Source organism: Anopheles coluzzii, chromosome 2 (assembly GCF_943734685.1).
Source record: "Anopheles coluzzii chromosome 2, AcolN3, whole genome shotgun sequence".
Classification (NCBI taxonomy): domain Eukaryota; kingdom Metazoa; phylum Arthropoda; class Insecta; order Diptera; family Culicidae; genus Anopheles; species Anopheles coluzzii.
Genome location: NC_064670.1, coordinates 25,365,081 through 25,385,345, shown reverse-complemented (window position 1 = coordinate 25,385,345; position 20,265 = coordinate 25,365,081). Strand labels below are relative to the sequence as shown.

The window sequence follows — 20,265 nt, the reverse complement described above, 5'->3', positions numbered from 1 at the left end:
AACAGACAGACACGTGAACGCATGCGCCCCGAAAATGCACGCCACGAAAGAGCATTGCGTTTCCTTCGCTCCGTCTCTCTCACCCGTCAAATTCCTGCTTTTCCAGCAATTCTTCACTTGTGTGTGCGTGAGAGTGCAGCAGCAGACAGATGCAGAACGAAGGAAGCCCTCCCCCCCCCCAAATAGTGTGTTCGGGGGTGAATCGATATTAAATGTCGGCAAACTTGTCCCGGTTTGACAGTTCACACGAGCGCAAGTTCGAGGTAGGGCATGCACGCGCGGCACAATGCACATAGCGAATGTTGCTGCAGAGGGCGCTGCAAGCGTACCGCTGTACAGCAAAGCATTTACAGCGGAACAGCCGCCCGCTTGTCGGAATTCGGCTAAGTAGCCACTGGCATCTGGATAAATAGCGGAGTGGAGCACTAAAGAAAAAGTAGGCGCCGTCGTACACGAGAAGGACGCCCGGCCCGGAATGCACAACAACTCCGTGGTGTTCGTGATGAATGAAAACAGTGCACTCGGTTGTTCAGCTGTGACGTCAATTCGTGGGCAAACATCATTCACAGACGACGCCGCGCGGACGTGGATGATTCATCCGCGCATGAATGGAGAAGCTGTGGAAAGGTGTCTACGAGCAGGAAATATTCCGCGAAGTCGCCCGCTTCGGGAACCGGTTGGTAAGTGTGGTGTGTGTGTGTCTGTTGGCGATCTTGTCCCGGTCGTCAGCTGATTGGACGAAGGTAGCAAACCCAGGAGGAGAAAAAATACGACTCTGCTAATTAGGCAAGCCGGTGAAGGCAAGCGTGTAGAAAGGGATGTCTCAACACACATCGAGCGATTGCAGAGACCAAGTTGGCGTGAGTAATCGTAACACGATCAAGTATGGCACACCGCCAGAGAGTGACAAGCCCAAGATGGATGCGTGAATTACAATTGAGGCGGTCAGGAAAAGAAGGTGGATGGAAGCGGATGAGCTTCCCCAGATGAATACAAATCCGATCCACGGGGGTGTGTGCGTTGTTATGCAATGCCCGCATGTGTGTCACGCGATCCGTGACCTGTGATTTCTAAACACTTCTGCAATCCGGATGAATGTAAATGCATTGCAATAATGCTCGACGGCTGACCACCTGGTAGCGAAATTCAACACCTAATGACAGGCGGTCCACCCCCGTGACACCCCGTGTCAATTCCATCCTGCGAATCAATGGTACACAATTAGATTAAGAAGAAGTGTGAGCGGATTTTTCTTTTGTCTCTCGGCTCGCGGCACTTATACGGCGAAGGCGCATTACACCAATCCTCCTCCTACTACTAGCCATACACACGCATGGACGGGTTACGTACATATTACGGTAACATTGTCGCTTGCCGGCCTTTTGAGAAGCTTTGGACATGGGCCCCCCATACCAGCCAGGCTTTCACCCGAACGGACAAACGGACCCGTTTGGGTCTAACGGACAAGGGCTCTAACCTCCCACCTGCGCCCGGATTGTGCCACTTTGGGGTTGCCATTTTTGTAATTCCATTGGCGGCAGTAGCAGGAAACCCTATAGGAATTAAATTGGAACAAGCTAACCTAGTTGTTGGTGCATGCAAGCTTTAGAACATAATTTAACTTCCGTATCGTTGGAGCTCGAGTAGCGTCCCTGGTTGACCGGGAAAATAGCCCGAGTCAACTTAATTAAATACCATCTCTGCTCCAGATCCCCTTTGCCGGACAATTCGTCGTGCGGTAAATACCGACCCATCACGTGTCACACGACGAAATTATGCTTCCATTCTACTCGCCAGCTTCAAACCACAAATCACAAGTCGTTGAGTCGTCAAACAAATTGTATCGCCTTGCGCGCGTAGAGTTGGGGTAAATTAAGCGAAGAAAGCCCGGAAAGAACTGTATCATTGTTACTGTTCCAACCTCCACACAATGAAAAAAACAATCAAGTGGTTGGGGTATTCATCATTCCTAAAAGTCATTTACATACTCTGGCCCTGTTCTGCCATAAAATCAACACCCCATAGACATAGGATGGGGGGGGGGACGAGTAACAACGACGAAACAAAGCCCACAAAAATCCATCCCCACAAAAGACACATCAAAGTTCGTATCAAAAAGTCGTGGTGTGCAACCCTCACTCCAGCTTCCTCCGCGCTTGCTTCAGCTCCATTGCACATAGGGAAGACTCTTGCACAGATGAATGCACACTGCCTCCTCGCTTCAAATGTAAAGAGAGTTTATCCCTTTTTTGGACCGACAATTCCCTGTCTCGTTGGAGATGATGATTAAAGCAATAATCTCCATTCTCGTTCCCAGAGGGTTTGGAGTTCGGAGACGAAATACACACAATGCTGCTGATGTGCCGTTCTACGCTCTCTCCAACTCTCCAAACGGTATCAGCACTGCAGGCAAGGCAGCAACTTGGATAAGCAACCAAGCAGACTACCACCAGAAAAGGGGAGCAACCGACTAACCAACCACCCTCCCCTCCGCTGACTGATGTGCATTAAAATTAAACGTCTTCTTTCCAACACCCACAACCACGACCAATCGGAAAACACAATGGGGCACGATTTCAAGAGGGCGGAAGAGGGCGCACACAAACGTAGACGCTTCTCCACCGGTACACATGGGGATAGCAGAGAACAAACGCACCTTCAAATCCATTCCGGGCGCGCACATCCGCTAGACGGTTTCTCGCTGCTGTGATGCAATAATACCGATACTGTAGCCGGACACGCATACACAGTCAGGAAACGGTAACTTCCGTCGACCGAGCCGAAACGGAAGAATACTGCTTAGAATGGGGGAACGGGCGAGGAGACATCATCCAGTGTCTCTGCTGTTCATTATGCACGCGGCGAGGTGGGCAATGATATTTCCCGCCAGGTTTTTAATGTCGTTTTGTTTGTGGGGAAATTTTGGAGGAAGAAATTTCGGACCTGCTTAGAACATCGTAAAACGATCACTGATCTTTTCGAGCCTCTCTGAACATCGTTTCGTGGAGTCGTAGCACACGATCGAGAAACAGTAGTTTGATTGCGATGATCGTTTACGAGTTTCCCTTTTCCGGGGAGGATCGATTATCAATTCCAAACATTTACGAGGATGTTTCACGCTCTGCCCAAAGATTGCCACTGCCAACTTCACATTTTGGACGGGCTTTGCTGCTGACCACTGCTTGGCATCTTGGGTTGATCGTCGCACATATATGCATATGGATAAATAGCTCCGGTTTTCTCGCTTGACACAATAAGAGACTGTTGTGTGTGTGTGTGTTTGTGGATGGCCACTGTTCTCGGGGAGAGGAAGTGTTTAATTTGAATACATAATAATTCACAACCCCCTCGAGGGTCACAGCACAAGGCGGGCTGGACAGACGACGACCGTTGTAAAACTACCGTGTCACACGGGGGTCCGCGGAGAAGCGTGCGGAATGATAAAGAATAATGATTTCCACAGCCGGGCCCCGAATGGCATCAGCCCGCAGACTTCGCGGAGCGTATATGGGACGCAGCGCGTCGGGGGTTGTCGTCGTCGTTGAGTTTGCGATTTATTAGCTGCGTTGTTAAATGGCTGTCAACACATGGGCTCTTCCCTTGCTGGCACCACACTGCGAGCACCACCGTTCCATCGTAAAGTAGTAGTGTGTATTATTTATTCCGTTCGCTCCATATTGGATGGCTTGGCAAACGGGTAATGGGTTTACCAGCGGCCCATCATTCCATGCCCGTCCATTATCAATGGCCATATTGTCGGATGGTTGCCAACGTTTGTAGAATTCAGCACTCTCTGATGGTCTTCGGACGTTTTTTCCCCGCTTCCTGTTCCCCCGACCGATGTGTGTTCTCGCTTTTTGGTGACATATTTGCTTTGCTGACATCGACCACCCTGATATCGCGTTCTACCACATATGTTCTGTTTGGATGGATCGTGCAAACGCAATGCCCGGAACATTATTAGATCGTTGCAAACCATGTTCCCTCCAAACTGTAGTTTATCTTATCAAACAGGCAAAACACACGTACGAGAGTTTTTTCTCCCGTTTCAAGTTTTGTACCATAGGCATCCCTCAGACCCTCTATTGCACAGTGTCCATAAAAAAGCCCTCGCTTGCGCTTACCCTAATCAATCTACACACGGTTTGCTGGTCACCCAAACAATCGGGTTCGATTGTTGCAGCGACACCAGGTAGAAGAGATTAAATGATGATTTAGAAAGTAAAAAAAAACCCGAAACCCCCAAAATTCCTGGAAAAAAGAACATCTCCGAGACCCTGGAAGACCTGAACCGCATGTCGGGATTCATTGTCAACTCGGTAGTGTCCCCGTGGTGTGTGTGTAAGTGTGTGGGTCGTTTGCCCCTGCATAATGCGACACTTGACAGTTCAGCCCTTGTGTGTCTCGACCTGTTCTCGGCCCTTGCTGCGTCGACGAATACCACAATTCCAAAATCGGCGTCCGACCCGTCATCATTAGAAATTCAAAACAAAAACCCCGACAAATTCCACACAAAGGACAGGGGAGGACGTGAACGAATGAATCAACCAAACATGAAGGTACATGTTATTAAAAAAAAACTATACGCCGGGAGCCCGGACGGGTCGCCGATCTCGTACGGCAGGAGATTTTGAGTTCCAAACGCCCTTATACGGGGAAATATTCGGGCAAAGAACTATGCAGTCGCACGCGGAAGCCGTTAAAATTCCTGCCACAATTGTACGAAGGGAACCCTCCTCCCGCTGCATATCTGCTTCATTTTGCCTCTCTTTGTACTGATCACGTACGATCGAATCTTGCATAGAGGGAAAGAAAGAGGGTCCAAGAAAGTCCAAGAACCACCCCAGACTTACGGGAGCAAACAAAGGGTCCGATAGTTACAAACACGCCAGAGTTATCACACCCTGTAGGGTCGCACCCGACCCGATAACACACGCGCAAGGAATATTGTACGTAAACCGGCTACGGCTCAATACTTTCGATTGTTTGTTTGGCTTTCCCAGTTCCTTGGCTACGATCGCAGTCGATGCTCCATGACGGAAGTAGTCGTCTGGATACTGGATGAAGTTTTCCAGAGTTCCGAACGCAGCGCAGCGCGTTAGCGAACGGACGGTAGCGCTGGAGAAGAGAATTACTGACAAAGAAAAATGCATTCGCCCTCCAATCTTGGGATCTTTCTAAATATGTGTGGGTGTGCCATGTGCAATGCCGAGCTCGTTGCTGGTCGGATTCCGTACCCTGCACGCATCGCAGCGCGTAAGAAAATATCTTCTTTCCCCATATCAGATGGCAAGCGGATGGAATAATAATGCACAACGCAAGACTTTGGGCCCGGTGCAAAGTCTTCCTCCGTGGTGCTGCTCCGTTCTCTCTGGGCGTATTTTCACTGTGCATTTGAAAGAAGCACAGAATGAAAGATTTCATCCATCCGTTCCTTCGAAAAGATGGCGAGATCGAGGATGCGCTTTACTGGATTTTTTGTCTGACTGAGAAGGTGACGATTGGCGATGAAGATGATGCGGCGTGGACCGGGAACACGGTCCCCGCACACAACAGAATAAACAAACGTTCTTCGCATTGCATTAGCGACGCAGCCGGCCCTTCAGCTTCCGCCACGGCAAAGAAATGTGAGCAGAGTAGCATTGCACCAACCAAACCTAACACACATACAGACACAACGCAGTCTCGTTCATCATAATCGAGAACGCATTCTTTGCGCACAACAGGGAGAGAAGCACGCAAAAGATCGCACACAAAATAATAGCGCGGGCCCAGAACGCAGGCAAAAGGCGGAACCGATTTTCGCGACCGGGAAGATGTTCCCCGGTGCCTCTCTTTTTTGTTGCGCCATTGTTCGCCGATGATGATCTACAGAGAACCTGCCGGCCGGTTTTAGGTTGAACGTTCCAGCGGTACGATCCTACCGCTTCTTCGTACGCATATCGTACGCAGACGATCGTAGCAGCGTGCGCCGCCGGGCACTCACCATGCATTCCTGGTCATTTGCCGCTCTGCCGAATGTTTGCCAGGCAAGCAGACAACGACACCGTACTACAGAGCGAGAAAAAGAGAGAGAGAGGACGGATTGCGTCCAAGCATACAGTGCTTTGTAGACGTGGATTCTTTGTTGATGGCCAAAGTTAGCCGTCTCGGAACCACGTCGTGGGACCGCCGCGTCCTGATGTGTTTGATTCTTCAACTCGCGCAGCGCACTGACCGTGTCCATCATCATCGGCTTCACTCGGTGGGCGATAAGAAACTGTCAAGCAGTGTTGGAGATGATGATGCTTTCCAGAAGGTCAGTAAAGAGGATGGCACCAAGCAGCGTGCCGACTGAAGCTAGCGATGGCATCACCGAAGCTCTCGAACTGGAGTATTTCTTTTTCTGTCTTTGAATATTCAATTCACATCGTGGTGGCAACGAAACCTCTCGGACCACCAAAAAGGGAGGCCCCCAGTTTTACCAAAGACCCTTGTGTCGCCGAGGAGTGGGCCATTGTTGTGGGTCGTTAATTAAACAGAAAAAAAGACGCACTAATTGCCAGTGGATGAAGAGGCGCCCTTCTAAAGCAGAGCGCTGTATGCTCGATGGCTGTTATTGCTACACCACTGTCGAAGCAACTTCGTTGGCAGCTTAGCTTCAATTTCGAACGACAGAATGGCTCTTAATTGTTACCAAACACACTGTTCGCAGAATATTGCATGCTTCACTCGCAATAGCTCTCGGTCACAATGTTGCCAACGTGCTGGAAGTTGTGCCGCGAAACTAAAGCCTGTTTTTTGTTTTGCTGGCTGCAACCGGAGACAGCTCCAAGTGCATCTAGGATCAAGCTTACAGGCCCCAATCAGATTTATATTATAAATTACTCCCCCGGGCGCTCAGTCCTTTACTCCCACACTCTCCCGCGTTGCAATCCTATAGCACTCGGTGGCCCTTCTTGCTCGTGAGACATTCTAGAAGTGTACGCCTCCGACGACGACGCACGAACGGCGAACGTGACAGCAATTGCCCGTCCGCAGAAAAAAGACAAAGGAAAATTGTCGCCAACCAGGCCAGCCCGAAGAGCAGAGAGACACCGGCGTTGGCCGCGCTCGGCTGCGGCAATTGGGATGATTTACAGACCATATAATCTACGGGCGGACGCGGGCCGCTGGGACTGCTGATCGTTAACTTACACATTCGTTCGAGTACATGGAGGCGGAATCAAAGTCCGACCAGCTGCTGTCCAGTATCGACATCCTTGAGGTGTTGTGGCGGGTTGTGTCAACGTCGCGGCCGCCGCTGTTGCCGCTTTACGATGAAATGTTTCTCTCTTATTGAGCCCGGTCGTGCTAGGGTCGTCTAATTGAGCATGGCCCCTCCCGTCACTCGATCAATTGATCTTCTGAACGCACGAAAATCACTGCACAAAGAGACTCAGCTCCACACAAGCGACTTCCGGTCACACTCGCGAGTAAGACTGCGCGATATAGATCAAAAAGGTCGCGCCACCAGATCACTCCACCCTCTCTGCTCCAACCACACACTACGCACTGTGCAATCCTTCCTGGGTCTGTGCCACCAGCTTCGGGGCCAAATTCTGCGGTTTTGCAAACAGCGCGGTAACACACTTTTGATAACAAACTACTTTTGTTGCGTTGAGCTAGCGGAAGCTTTTGCTTGCTTTTCGATAAGGAAACGCACTTCCAAAACACACAGACACACACACACACACACTAGAATAACTGGCAACACAATACGACACTAACAAAATAGGGAAAAGAATCTCCCTCAAATGCAACTCCGCGTTTTGCGTACTGCGCGGTTCCGGTACGCAACAGCGTCGTTAAATGCGTGCTCCGATTTGCGTCCTCTCACTCTTCTCAGCTTCTAGCAGTGGTAGAAGCAGTAAGACGGGTGCAGGTCACTGCGAACTGCTTGAAAACTCCTTTGCTCGAAAAAAAAATGGAAACTGCTGCTGCCGCGCACAAAACCCGTCCCGACAACGTTCCGGCTCGAACGCATCCGCGAGATTGAAAACCAACTGTGCGAGTGTTTGGCCCTTCAGCGGGCAGCGGCAGACTTTTCTCCCTCATGCAAACACGCGCACACAGAGACACACGAACACAGTGTGTTATATGTACGCAAGTGCACTGGGGTACGGGGACGCGACGGTTGGCTGTTGGCTTGGAGGCGAGCATAGAGACAGACACACAGCACAGCGATGGCGTGTGCACGTGTGCAGCGTTTTGTAGTTTTGTTTGTATGGGTGTTTGGGAAGCGGGAGTAGCAAACGAAAACGAGCGAGAAGGGAAGGCAAGATAAAGCAGCGTGAACACGCAAAGCATAAAGCATAACTCGCATGGCATGGTAGAAGGGACAGATGGGCACAGTGGGAATTTGGGACTTCTGTTTAAGCGCTTTACCATTTTCTTTGCAGAAATGTGTACAAAAATGTGCAAAAAAATACATTCAAAAATTCAAACATTTTGCACATGCAAAGTATGTTAAATTACATTCAACATACACCATGACTCACGGGAAACTAAAATAAAACCATATCACAATCCCAGTTGCGTCCACAATGCCATAGCCCATAGTCTTTCGCTTTAAAGCATGGATGACGCATGCGACACCAATACCAACGCGGCACAGCATACACCTTCCTATATGTTTGCGTGTATTGTGTAGCACCAGCGCACACCAGCGCCTGTTTATGCTGTGCCTTTTAACTGTTGTTTATGCTGTCGTTCTCCCCTTCCCTTTCGCTTCACCTTCACAATCCCTCTTCGTTTCACATTTTAGCTTTACCCGTACCCGTGTGTGAGGGACAAATTAAATCAAATCATTTATGCTGCTTGCTGCACATTGTAACGAGAAGCGAACCTATGCTATCATGCTAGCCCGGCCGGGATCGTTGCGTTGCAAGTGCACAATATGCCAGACACATGCAGGGCGGTGGGATGCATTGCAAAGTAGCAAGTCAGGCGATGATCGAAGTAGGAGATCGGTCAGTATGTCAAATTGTTGTTTCATCTCTATTACGATCGGTTTTTACACTTTTAAAATGGTCATCTCATGTGTATAATCTCCCAATCGTCTTTACTAATCTGCTACCGTTCCTAGCATTGACGCAAATGGTTCATTTTTTGCCACTTTTTTGCTCATTTCAATGTTTTGTTAGCATTCTTTTTTACGCTACTCATCGATTGTCGCCTGTTAGATTAAAGTGCTCCAAGATTGCTAGAGCAAACGCACCCAAAAACACTGCTCCACAAAATTCCTTGCGCCATTCGATTCATTTGACGTTCGAGCGAGGGGAATGAAGGAAAAAAAACGATCGGCTGTTTTTCGCTGCTCCATCTCCCTTCTCTTCCGTGGTCCGTTTGTTTCAGTGTGCGCCTTTGTTCAAACCGTCAGGTTTGGCTGCCAGCAGCATGTGTACCCACAGGCAGTCACAGCCAGCCAGCCAGCCAGCCTTTTACCAGCGCGAACCGAACGCCCTCGCATTAACCTTTGCCCACGGCCCAACACAACCAGCGCTCCAATAGGTCGCGAGTGCATCGCACAGCACTCGGGGTGGTGCTTACTTTATTTTATTTCCATTTCTCTCGCATCGAACACAGCATCTCACCGTGTACCAATACACAAACACTACCACAGAGGAGCTTAGTGGTGCAGTTCGTGGACTAACACACAGCGATTGTACAATCTCGCACACACACACCAGAGCAGCGTAGCACGATGCAATCCGATGCAGCCGAAGCGCATATGCAGTTCCTTTGCAGAGCGCGCGTGCGAGGGTGGCCATGGGAACGGGCGCATAGATAGGAGAGGATCGAACCCTTCTGATGCTGCTGCTGCTGGTTTAGTGGTAGTTGCGCGAGAGAATGCTTGACGTTGTTGCTGTTGCCCTCCCCGGTATTGGCTGTAATCATCAGCAAGGAAGCGAAAAACTCCACACCCAACAGTTTAAAGGCGCTCTGACCGCTGTCACCGCGGGTCCGATCGGAGCCATAGTGTTCCGTGCCGGTTGGGTGGATGATCTAACAGAAAACTAGAGGGGTCGGGGGGGAGGGGGAAGAGCACAGTAATCTTTATTGGTCCGAAGCTCGAAGAAACGAACGAAACTACCACCCCGAACGTCTATCAAAGGCCATCGACTCGTGTGTTTTAATAGTGTTTTGCTACCGTTTCTGGTTCTATGCGAACCCTTTGCCCGATGGAAAGTTCCGGAAGGTTTGCTGAATGTTGCTCTTCCTGCTTTTCCATCAGCCACCGTCGCAGCCGAGCAGGTTGATTGTGTTGTGGTAAATGAATTAATTGCTTTAGAGCAACAAAAAGCGAGCGGTAATAGGCTTCCGCAAAATGAATTTGATCAGTCCGACCCTGCAAACGATTGTTGCAAACTCGCTAGGAGAGAAGCTTCTCGCCTGCTGGACGGCATGCTGGTTAATTAGTTTAAATTCCGCTTGATAGGGAACACCCGCGGGCTGCCAATGATGCCGCCTGTCAGCAACAGAAGTTAATCGAACCCAGTTGTGCACCGACCAATACATGGCCCAAAGGGCTGAACCAAGCAAAGATTGTTTGGTGAGATTCTTCCACAAAACTGAATCTGTTATTACAAATAATGCAAACAAACGCAAATGTACAATCATTTCTTTGTGATGAATGACTTTCGCTGCAAGCAATGAACGCATTAATGCAGTGGGGGCGTGATGCATTTTCTTCCTCTTGCAGCGTCGTCGGCATGTAAACGCACTCCGATCTGTTTACTGCGACGAGATGGATCCAAAATCAATAACAAAAACCCGCCCGCCTCGAGTGTGCTCGAGTCGGGGGATGATGACTCATCGGCAATTTGTACGCAAGCTTGCTTCTGCTTCCCCTTCCCACCGGGCGCGTTGCTCACCCTGTTCCCGGTTTGGTCGTTGGTTGCTAACGAATCTAACAACTCCCACCCAACCCCCTTAGAGGTCGTTCGTCGTCCTTTTTTTCGCAAAACATCTCCGTTTGTCTCCTGTAATGTTTTCCTCTATCTCTCTCTCTCTCTCTTTCTAGCTCTCACCCACAGACACCCACACAGACGTACAGGCTCTGTAACATTCCCATTTCCACTCCCGCCCCCCAATCCCTCTGCCGCATCCATCATTCATCATTCCATAGTATCGGTCCACCCCTCGGGTTCGTGCTGTGCATCATCACCCCCTTGTTCCTTGTAGCGCTCTACGACCCTTCGATATAAATTAACAAAACTTTTTCCACTTACACACCCCAAAGCGTTCCCTCCCCACCCTAGACTGCCTTTGTCCTGTCGCTTGCCTTCACCCACCGCCAGAAGGAACTGCAGCAAGAGAACGAGAAGTACATGAATAATACATTCATATTCTTACCCGCGGATTTTGTTTTCATTTTTTTTTTTTTTGGTTCTGTTCGATGCTTTTGCTTGGCTTGCGAGAAAGTGCACAGCACACGCGACTCTCGTCACAATGCTCGTTGCGTTTCCGGCGTTTGGATTCGGGCGAACAAAAAACGGAAGGAAGTGGTACCTGCCAGCTGCTGTTTCCCTACCGCACCCGAAAACTGTACGGGCATTGAGTTTCCATTCGGAAAGGAGCGAATTCAATTTTCCATTCCCGTTAGAAGAATGATGCAATTTTTTGGGGGGTTTCCGCTTTCACACTGTTATGGGTGAGGTGTAGAACGATACGGCGATGATGCTGCAGTTGTAAGGACGAACGGAGAGAGTAAAGCAGCAACCGATCTGATTGGAAAGGGGTGTGACACATGAAAAATGTGTCATACGTGCGCTTCCCTTTCTTTGTAATGCAAGAACTGCTAAGGACGAATCTAACAGAAGTGCAAATTGGTTTTGAGATTGTTTCTCGTGAGATGTTAAACCGCATGGAGATGGGTGGTTGAGAAGAAATGAGCTGTTGGGGAATGTTCTCATAAACATAGCGCTTGCGTGTCATGAAATAAGGATTGCGTGATGTATGAATCACCTACTATTCTCTTAGAAATTACTTTTAAAAAGCTTAGTTAATGAAAGTAACAATTGAATTGAAACCTCTTAGTGACGTAAGGTTCAACATTTTAACAAAAATGAAATTCTTAATCGGGTATTGCTTATCACATGCTTTACCGACAGCAAATTTGTTACACAAACCGCAACATACCCACAAAACTTGGCTCCATCATCGGCTACAAATAGTCCTTATCAGCCTTTTTATTCTTGTTCACTGCTTCACAACCCCCAACGCACTTATAAACAGTAAAATTATTGAAACAAAAACATGTGCTCAGTGTTCATTAATTTAAACGAGATTAAAACATCCGATTGTTTTCGCCTACGGCCTGAGTGTGGGCAAGCCCGCAACCGACAAACAACACTATCGCACTCGCCACTATCCCCGACACACCGCCGCACACTCGTGGTGGTAATGCTTAGCCTTGACTTCTAAACCATCAGCAGCAGCAGCAGCTCATAGTCAAAAAGCTTTACCCACTTCCCTCGGGCCAAACTAATCGCATGACATTTCCTTTCCATTTTAATTTACTTTATTTCTTCTGCTTGCTGTTGATACTTTTTATTGCATGTTAGTCCACTGTTTTTGCTCCCTTCTCTTCTCTATCTATCTCTCGCTCTCTCTATTTTTGTACATACTACCCCGTTAGGGGCTATGGAGCGACGATAGTGGACAGCTACACGAAACTGTGTGGAAAGTAGTGGAAGTAAACTATGGCAGCATGCGGTTCCCTTATCGCGTGTTCGCGTGCTGCTTCGGCGGGAAAGGATGTTTGTAAGGTCAGCGGCGGCCATTCGATGAGCCAATGGAAGGATTTCGCTATTGCGGGGCTTATCTTATCATGCGCGCCCTTTTTTTTTGCATGTCTGTGTTGGCATGTATGTCGGGGTATTTGCAAAAGAGCCAGTGGCTATGCTCTTATGCTCGTCCTGCCCTTTTGGGGTACGAATCCTTTTGCAATGGCAGCTGTTAAGGCGACCGAGAGAAGATGCAATGAAATCCATTGCGGCTGCCAATGTATGTGCTTAATTTGAATATATTTGTCCAGGCATTAACAATTGATGTGTGGTATTTTTTGTTTTTTTTTAGACTGTACAAACACTTGTGTAAACAAGGACATCTGCAGAAGAAATGTCCGTTTTGGTTCGTAATGAATTTAGGTTCTCTATGCAAATGTACATGTACGATACAGCTGGTAGTAAAACAGAATTCACAGCTTTGAAAATGAAATAAATTATATCGCTGATTAGCGGCTTGTAAATAAAAAAAACAACCTAAATGTATGCAATCAGTACAACGAAACCCCTAAAATTATACTAAATGCATGAAAAAGAAGTCTTATTAACCATTTTGCTATCTCAAAATGAATAGAAGCAGTTATTTAAAAGGAAACTCAATAGTAACACAACATAATTAAATTTAAGAAAATATAAACACTGATTTACCTTCGATCGTAAATATAAAAAAGCTGCTTCCAACTCCTACTGACGCTAATTTCCAGACACCCAAATCGTGCACATTTTTTCACACATCACGTCCCACGAATGCTTTGCACCAAAACGTACGGTGGTATCTTCAACTTCACCGCTCACGCTTCACGATACTTGGACTCTTTTCTTCGGGAAAGAATTTTATTACCGAACAAGCAATAACAGATAATAAAGCTATCCCAATCAAACGATCACACTTCACTGCAACAATCACACAGCCGGATCAGTGTGGTGGCCTTGATTTGGGAAAGATGACGTTTGCTATTCCTTTAAGAAATGTTGCCTTTTTGTCTGAATATCACATTACCCACTCAACACCTTCGTAAACCATCACCCCACATTGGCTTTGCTTGGCGGTTCCTTTTTCTAGCGTTCGTTTAACCGGCAACAGGGTGAGCAGAACTGGAACCGTCGAGATGGGGCGATGATCGATCGAGCTATACTAAAAACATTCGCCGACAAAAGGTGCCAGAGCAGCCGGCCGCCCTAAATCGATCGCGATTTTCGATCCGCTTACACTGCACCTAACGCTTAGCGCTTCTGCCGTTCTAAATTAATCCACATGCAGCGTGCGTGTGTGTGTGCAGCTCGTTGTGAACCGGCGGGTAAAACCAAAATTCTTTGCAATCCACGAAAACGACGTTCACTGCACTGCGCGATATCTCCACCACCAATCCCTTCACTCTGCTGACAATCTGTTCCGAGCGGCACTGCTGCGATCAAACTCTCTTTCTCTCTCTCTCCTTTCAAGAGAGACGAAGAGAGGGAGCGAGTAAGCTAACTGGCCGAAGGGCAACAAGCACCGATCCTTGTTGGCACAATGGCAGCATCACCACCGCCCTTGGGCAGCCCTTGGCACCGTCTGCCGTCCAGGATCCCCTTTCCAGAGAGGGCCCCGTCGTGCGTGCGCATCAAATCTGGGGAGCAGATGTGACGATGTTTACGCTCCCCTATGCTGCAACGATACGATCACTCTTCACGCACCGCAACATCCAGTACACACCACACACACACACAAACAGGGGTTGAGTAGAGCTACGACTCAGCTCATGCCGAAGGTTTCTGAACGTCTTATCGCGTGAACTACCGAGCGAGACGGAGCGCAACACGGACCGGAGGATGAGATCCGATGGTGTCGACTGATGCCGGCGATCTGATGCTTCGGTATCGACACCCGGCCCCGGGTAAGACACTGCAGTAGCCGATTTCAGCCGATCTCGGGCAGACGGCTGTTGAGGGGAGCAGAATGGAGCGAGAGCAAAAAAAATTACCAACCCTGCGATGAAATGCACGAGATGAGAAGTCTTGGGGGGAATCGTTCGCCTGGCTTGCATGAGATGCATCGGTGCATGGTGCGCGGCCAACTTGCTGCACGCTGTTATTATCATTAACTCGGATCGAAACAGTTCGGAGATTCGGGTTTTTTTTTGCTGTGTAGTCGTCAAGAGAAAAAGTACACGCGTTGTTTTGCGTTTAAATAAATGACAGTCATTAGGTAGAGCGGAAATTCTAATGACGGATGCATTATTAGAATGTTGGAATGTGTGATTTTTGAAGAAAAGGCGTTTTGAAGTGGTTTTTTGTCCTTAATTTGTTTTACCAATGCACCGAACGTACATTATTGTGGGAAGAATACATCTATTGTTTAAATTATTTTAAATTTAATTTTCTATCTGTATTCTATACAATCAAAACTGTTTCAAAAACTATAATTATCTACTGACTATCAACTATAAATGTAAAATATTCCACATCCCTTCTTTCCACAGCACAAATATTGATGCAACACGGGCGAAAAATAAAATCAAATCAAATAATTAAGCTATGAACTCCCGCACGGACAGGTTAATAAATTACCCCCCGCAAAAGATGCCAGAGCCCTGCAGCGCTAAACGCTTCCCTAAATGTCATGTCTCGCCCATTTGCCTAGGATTAGCGCGCAGCATATTCGGCGGCATAAACAACAAACTTTGCCGTGGTTGAGCGATTTTGATTTAAACCACCCCAACCGTTGCTGCCCGAGCAAAGCAAAAACAACATAAGAAACCTATCGCAACCGGCTGATGACTTGACCACCACCGGGGCAGGCAGGCAGTGGCGCATGTTGCGCGTCTTCTCGGAGTTCTATTTTTCGCTCAGCTGCCCTGGCCAACATATAAGGGAGGAGGATCACATAGGAGCGTGTTCGTTAATGCCGGTACCGGTGGCCTTGCGGCCTTATTGCTCAACGCAGTTGGGCAATGCAATGTTGCTGTACTGTACGTACCACGCCGTACGTATTGTTGTCGATGTCCACCAGTCAGCCGCGAGCCCTGCGGCTGCTCCGTTGCTTTGTTCTGCTATCTTTCTTCTGTGGGTCTCTCTGTACCCCCTCTCGCCGGCCGACTCTCATACGCTCACAGCCCAATGTTCCAATGCTGTTGCCTGGCTGCGTGGCGATAAATAATGTGTACGCTGATGTGGTACACGAACGCGCGTACCGCTCGCGAGCCCTGCTGCTTTGTTCGGGGGGTCCTCATCCGGCCGATAAATCATAACACTCACCCATCCATCCATCCACGGTGACCTTCTCGGTGGGAAAGTTCCAGAGAGGGGACGGAGCAAAAAAAAAACAACAACAACACACGTGTGTGGGAGGCAGTGCGTACCGGGGTATATTTTTTTGTTTTTACTTTTTCCAAAGGTTTATTTATTTATTTTTCCCTGAAGACATTTAAGTCGACCGATTCTCGGGCAAGAAATGAGGGATTACAGCGCGATTATTAGAAAACGTTACTTCTCGTTAGCTGATCGCTTCATTCTAGAATTCAGGGGGAGTTGGAAAAAGAAACAAACAAAAAAAAACACTCTCTCTCCTCAGGAACTCCATAGCTAAACGCCTTAACCCATTTTTTTCGTGTCGAAGCTCTTGGCGTAGTTTAAAAACAGAAAAAGCCATACAAAAAACGAGCCAACGAATAATGGACCCTAAAAGCACTTTTCGCCCCGGGACAGGATACAGAAACGCCAGCAAAATGTGTGTCGAAATCGCTGGGAAAAGTTGGAAAATATACCCCACCCCATCACACGTGTCAAAACAGCTCCTCCTGTTGCGCACGGACGCCACCATTAGTGATGCACTTTGGTTGCTCAGAAAGCGAACAATGCCCTCGGTGGGCGGCGGCGATACGCGGGACTTAGCGCTTGCGTGGTGGCGATTGATTCCATATCAATCGGTTTCACGGATTATCACGGTTGGCCCAGTTAGCGGGCGCCAAAGCTGCATCTAGTTTGCTTCGCCGGCGCCCGGTGTTGCAATTGGATGCGTTCTGCGCGCACGTGGTAAACGCCACCATCGGCGCGGCGGGAGCACCACCCTCAACATAGGCCGGGCACGCAAGAGGACCTCGCTCCGCATGCGAATGGGGTAGAAAACATGCGGTGCAAGATTAGCCAGCAGCCGCCGTGCGACCGGGGAATAGCGATTAATAGACAACCAAAAACCCTCATACACACACACACACACACTCATGCACAACGTCGCCTGTGTTTTCACTTCATTCTTGTGCCCACGCAAAGGGCGAGGACGGAGCTCGGTCGGTTGGTGCGTGAGAGCAAATGCGCATGCAACACGATGCGCTCGCCGCGCAAGCTGTGCACCATCGAAACGCACGCGCAACTAATAAATTAATTTTAACATAATCAAAACCCCAGCTTCTCTTCAAGCCCACACACCACACCCACCACCCACCTCGGTCGCGTCGGTGTTCTGGGAGAAATTTGTGTGTGAGAACGCAGAGAACTGTTTTGCCTATCTCGGGGGGCTGACGGTCGGTTTCTGCGCCCACGTTTTGCAGCTGGCAAGTGTTCGTTCGGTGTGCTACTACATTCTGAAGCTCTCCGAGACGATTATCAACATTCAACCCTCGCCCTGGCTGCAACCGAGACCCGATGGGGGATCATCTCGTTGCTGTTGATCTGTTGGGTGCACTGTGAAGATAAATCCTTGTTCCGTCACGTTTCACTGTGCAGCGCCAAAGCAGTGGAGAATGCGGCCGGACGATCGATTGATTTTTCTGGGCTATCAAAACAGTGTTGCTGCTGCTGCTGGGCGGCACTTTTCAAACGAGCCAGCTACCCATTTTGCTTACGAAAGACACAATTCTTTCGTGGCGGTTGGAAAGCGTTGGAAAACTTCAATCTTCACCATTCAGCTATAAATAGAAGCCGCTCAAACAAACATGATTTCTTTTTCTTACAAAATATTGATTGGTAAATTATTGGTAAATACACACACACACACACACACACACACACACGCACACACACACGCACAGAAATGTTCACAAATCAATCTATACACGTTTTGGGCCGAAAAGACGAGAAATTATTGATATCTCTCTTTTCAAATAAAGCCAGAACAACAGATGATCTTCTCTCTCGCGGGTAGACACAACAGTATTTACACAAACGAGATTTCGGTACATTACCTTCATTGTACAAAGCCGTTGCACTTGATGATTACTCTATATGAATCGTCACTAGGGTGTGCACAAAAAATCCATTTGGTTTTATCCTGCCATTGCAACAGTTGCCAGTAATGGCATTGGATGGAGTTCGTTTATTTTTTCTTGGCTCGCTTATTGTTTCATCCCCAAAAATGGCTCATTTCAATTAGTTTCGGTTGCGGTTGCTCATTACAGAATAAGAACAAAAGAATAAACACGACGCTTCTTTACCCATACTGAACAAACGATGTGCCGATAGAACACACCAAATCGTTCCATTTCGAAATTAAAAATCATGTTTATATTTTTCAATTAAAAACTCTAAATTGAAAAACGCAACCACCACAAAATGCTCACCAGCGCGTGAATGGCGCATTAATGAGCGAATGCTCAGTAGGAGTAACACAGGAAGAGCAAGTCCAAATTTAATCACACTTTAAAGCCATACTCCCATAGTTTCGATGTGCTTCCTTGCAAACCGGTAGTACACGGGATGTGTACGTATTTTGCACATTCATCCTAGACAGCGCGCTCACCGTCTGTTACTTCCTTGCATGGGTTTAGCCATTCCCATTCTATACGCGTTCGGTTCCAGTTCTACCATTCTTCTGTTCCCGGGCCCAAAACTCCGTCCAACCACACGATAAATTTCCTCTGCAGTGTGGCAAACGGTGCAGTCACGTTTCGAGCGAGAGAAAAGAAGTAAAAAAGTGCCCGTTTTCTATTTAAATTTGTGCAGACGGTGTAGTGCAGAGGGGCTCAAAGATGATGCTGCAGAGCAAGAAGTTGAGGTTGGCGGAGAAAACCGGCCAGGCTGTGCCGCCCGTCGTTGCTGTTACCCGGGTCGTAAAACACAACGCCCTTTCGGTGCATCGTCGCCTGCGAGCAGATGACTGCAGCAAAACCGTTTTCTCGCTTTCGGTGTACGTTTGTCTCTATACGCGGAGTTTCTTCTATTTCGGACCCGGGGATCATCTCAGAGGAACACGGCCTGGCCTGCATATCTTCCCTTCTCGGTCCTTCTGCCGCGCAGTACAGAAGGTCTCTCGCTCGTTTTCTCTCTCTCTCTCTCCTTCTTCATCCCCGTTGTCCCGCTGCGCTGAGAGGAGGTTTGGAAGTTTGGAAAGGAAAGTAAAATAAAACAGCACACGGCAGATGTCGCTGGGTTTGAGGTCGTAAACGACCATATGCTCCGCACCGGGAACCATCCGAAGCGGTCCGGGGACGCGGGCCCAAACACAAGCACCAATCCGGCCCGCGTCCGGCCCTTCTAAAAACCTCCAAATCCTCTCGATCATTCTGCTAAATGAGATCTCGTTTCGAGACGGAGCAACGGCCGGCCGGCAAATGGGACTGCAGGACGGCGACTGCGCTTGGCGTCGAGTATCGTTTAAACCAGATCGATGTCGAGATGTTGGATGGAGGCGTGTATGGCCGGGCGGGTCTGCTGCCTGCTCGTTGATCATGCGGGTTGTTCTCTCGTGCCGGCGATCAATAAGCGAGTGTAAAATAAATCAACCGATCTGCTGTTGTTCCTGGTGCTTCCGATCAGCCCTGCCCCTTGTAATCCTATCAAACCATAGATAGCCTGCTGTCGTTTTGGTTAAGGATGCTCCTAGCTCGGTGTGATCCTCTTGCGTATCCTCTTTTACAGGAAGTATCTTGGAAACGGAACAATAATGAAGATAACAGACACACAACATTCATTTCTCTCCACTTTCCACTCCATCACTTATGCTGCTCTCTTCGTGCTAGCGTCAGCAAACGTTGGGTCTACCGTTTGTTGTTGATTGTTACAGCCATTATTATTGTGTGTTGTGAGGTTCTACAATCTTCCTCCGGGCTTGTACGCCGGTACTGCAGCAATGGTGCCAGCTTCCCGTTCTTCTTCTTTTTTCAATTATCCCAGCGATGAGGGTGTGTTGCATCGCTACCGGGTTCGACACGCACGCCCGGGAGAATTGAAAGTGAAAAGTAAACATTACTTCCTTTTTTTTTTGTTCGTCAACCTCTCCTCCGTACGGACCCGGCCGTTCCGGAGTGGTTGCGGTCCAGTGACACCCTTCTCGAGGAACGTGAACGTCAAGAGTTAGACACTGTTATTATTATTTTTTATCGCCCAAAATTACAACACGGTCCAAGAATGAATTGGCTGTTGACGGGGACCCCTGTAGAAAAGGTGGTGCGATAAATTCGAGTGCGTTAGGAAATCTGATTGATGGCCTTTGTGGCTCGGCAAACAGCCCATCGACAATCAGTGACCGGTTCAGTACTTT

The 20,265-nt window shown here is 48.4% G+C and overlaps 1 protein-coding gene across 2 annotated transcripts in view; it reads right to left on the bottom strand.

Annotated features, from left to right (window-relative positions):
- LOC120947869 (ras-associated and pleckstrin homology domains-containing protein 1) overlaps positions 1-20,265 on the bottom strand; it is a 55,198-nt gene that overhangs the window by 9,711 nt on the left and 25,222 nt on the right. Inside the window, exon 1 of one of the 2 annotated variants that reach the window (XM_040363669.2) lies at positions 7,177-8,083. The exons of the other annotated variant lie outside the window; for it this stretch is intronic. Coding sequence (XP_040219603.2) covers positions 7,177-7,239 — 63 coding nt within the window. The 5' untranslated portion in view covers positions 7,240-8,083. Of the gene's footprint in view, positions 1-7,176; positions 8,084-20,265 lie in introns of those variants that run through there. 2 annotated transcript variants of the gene reach the window in all.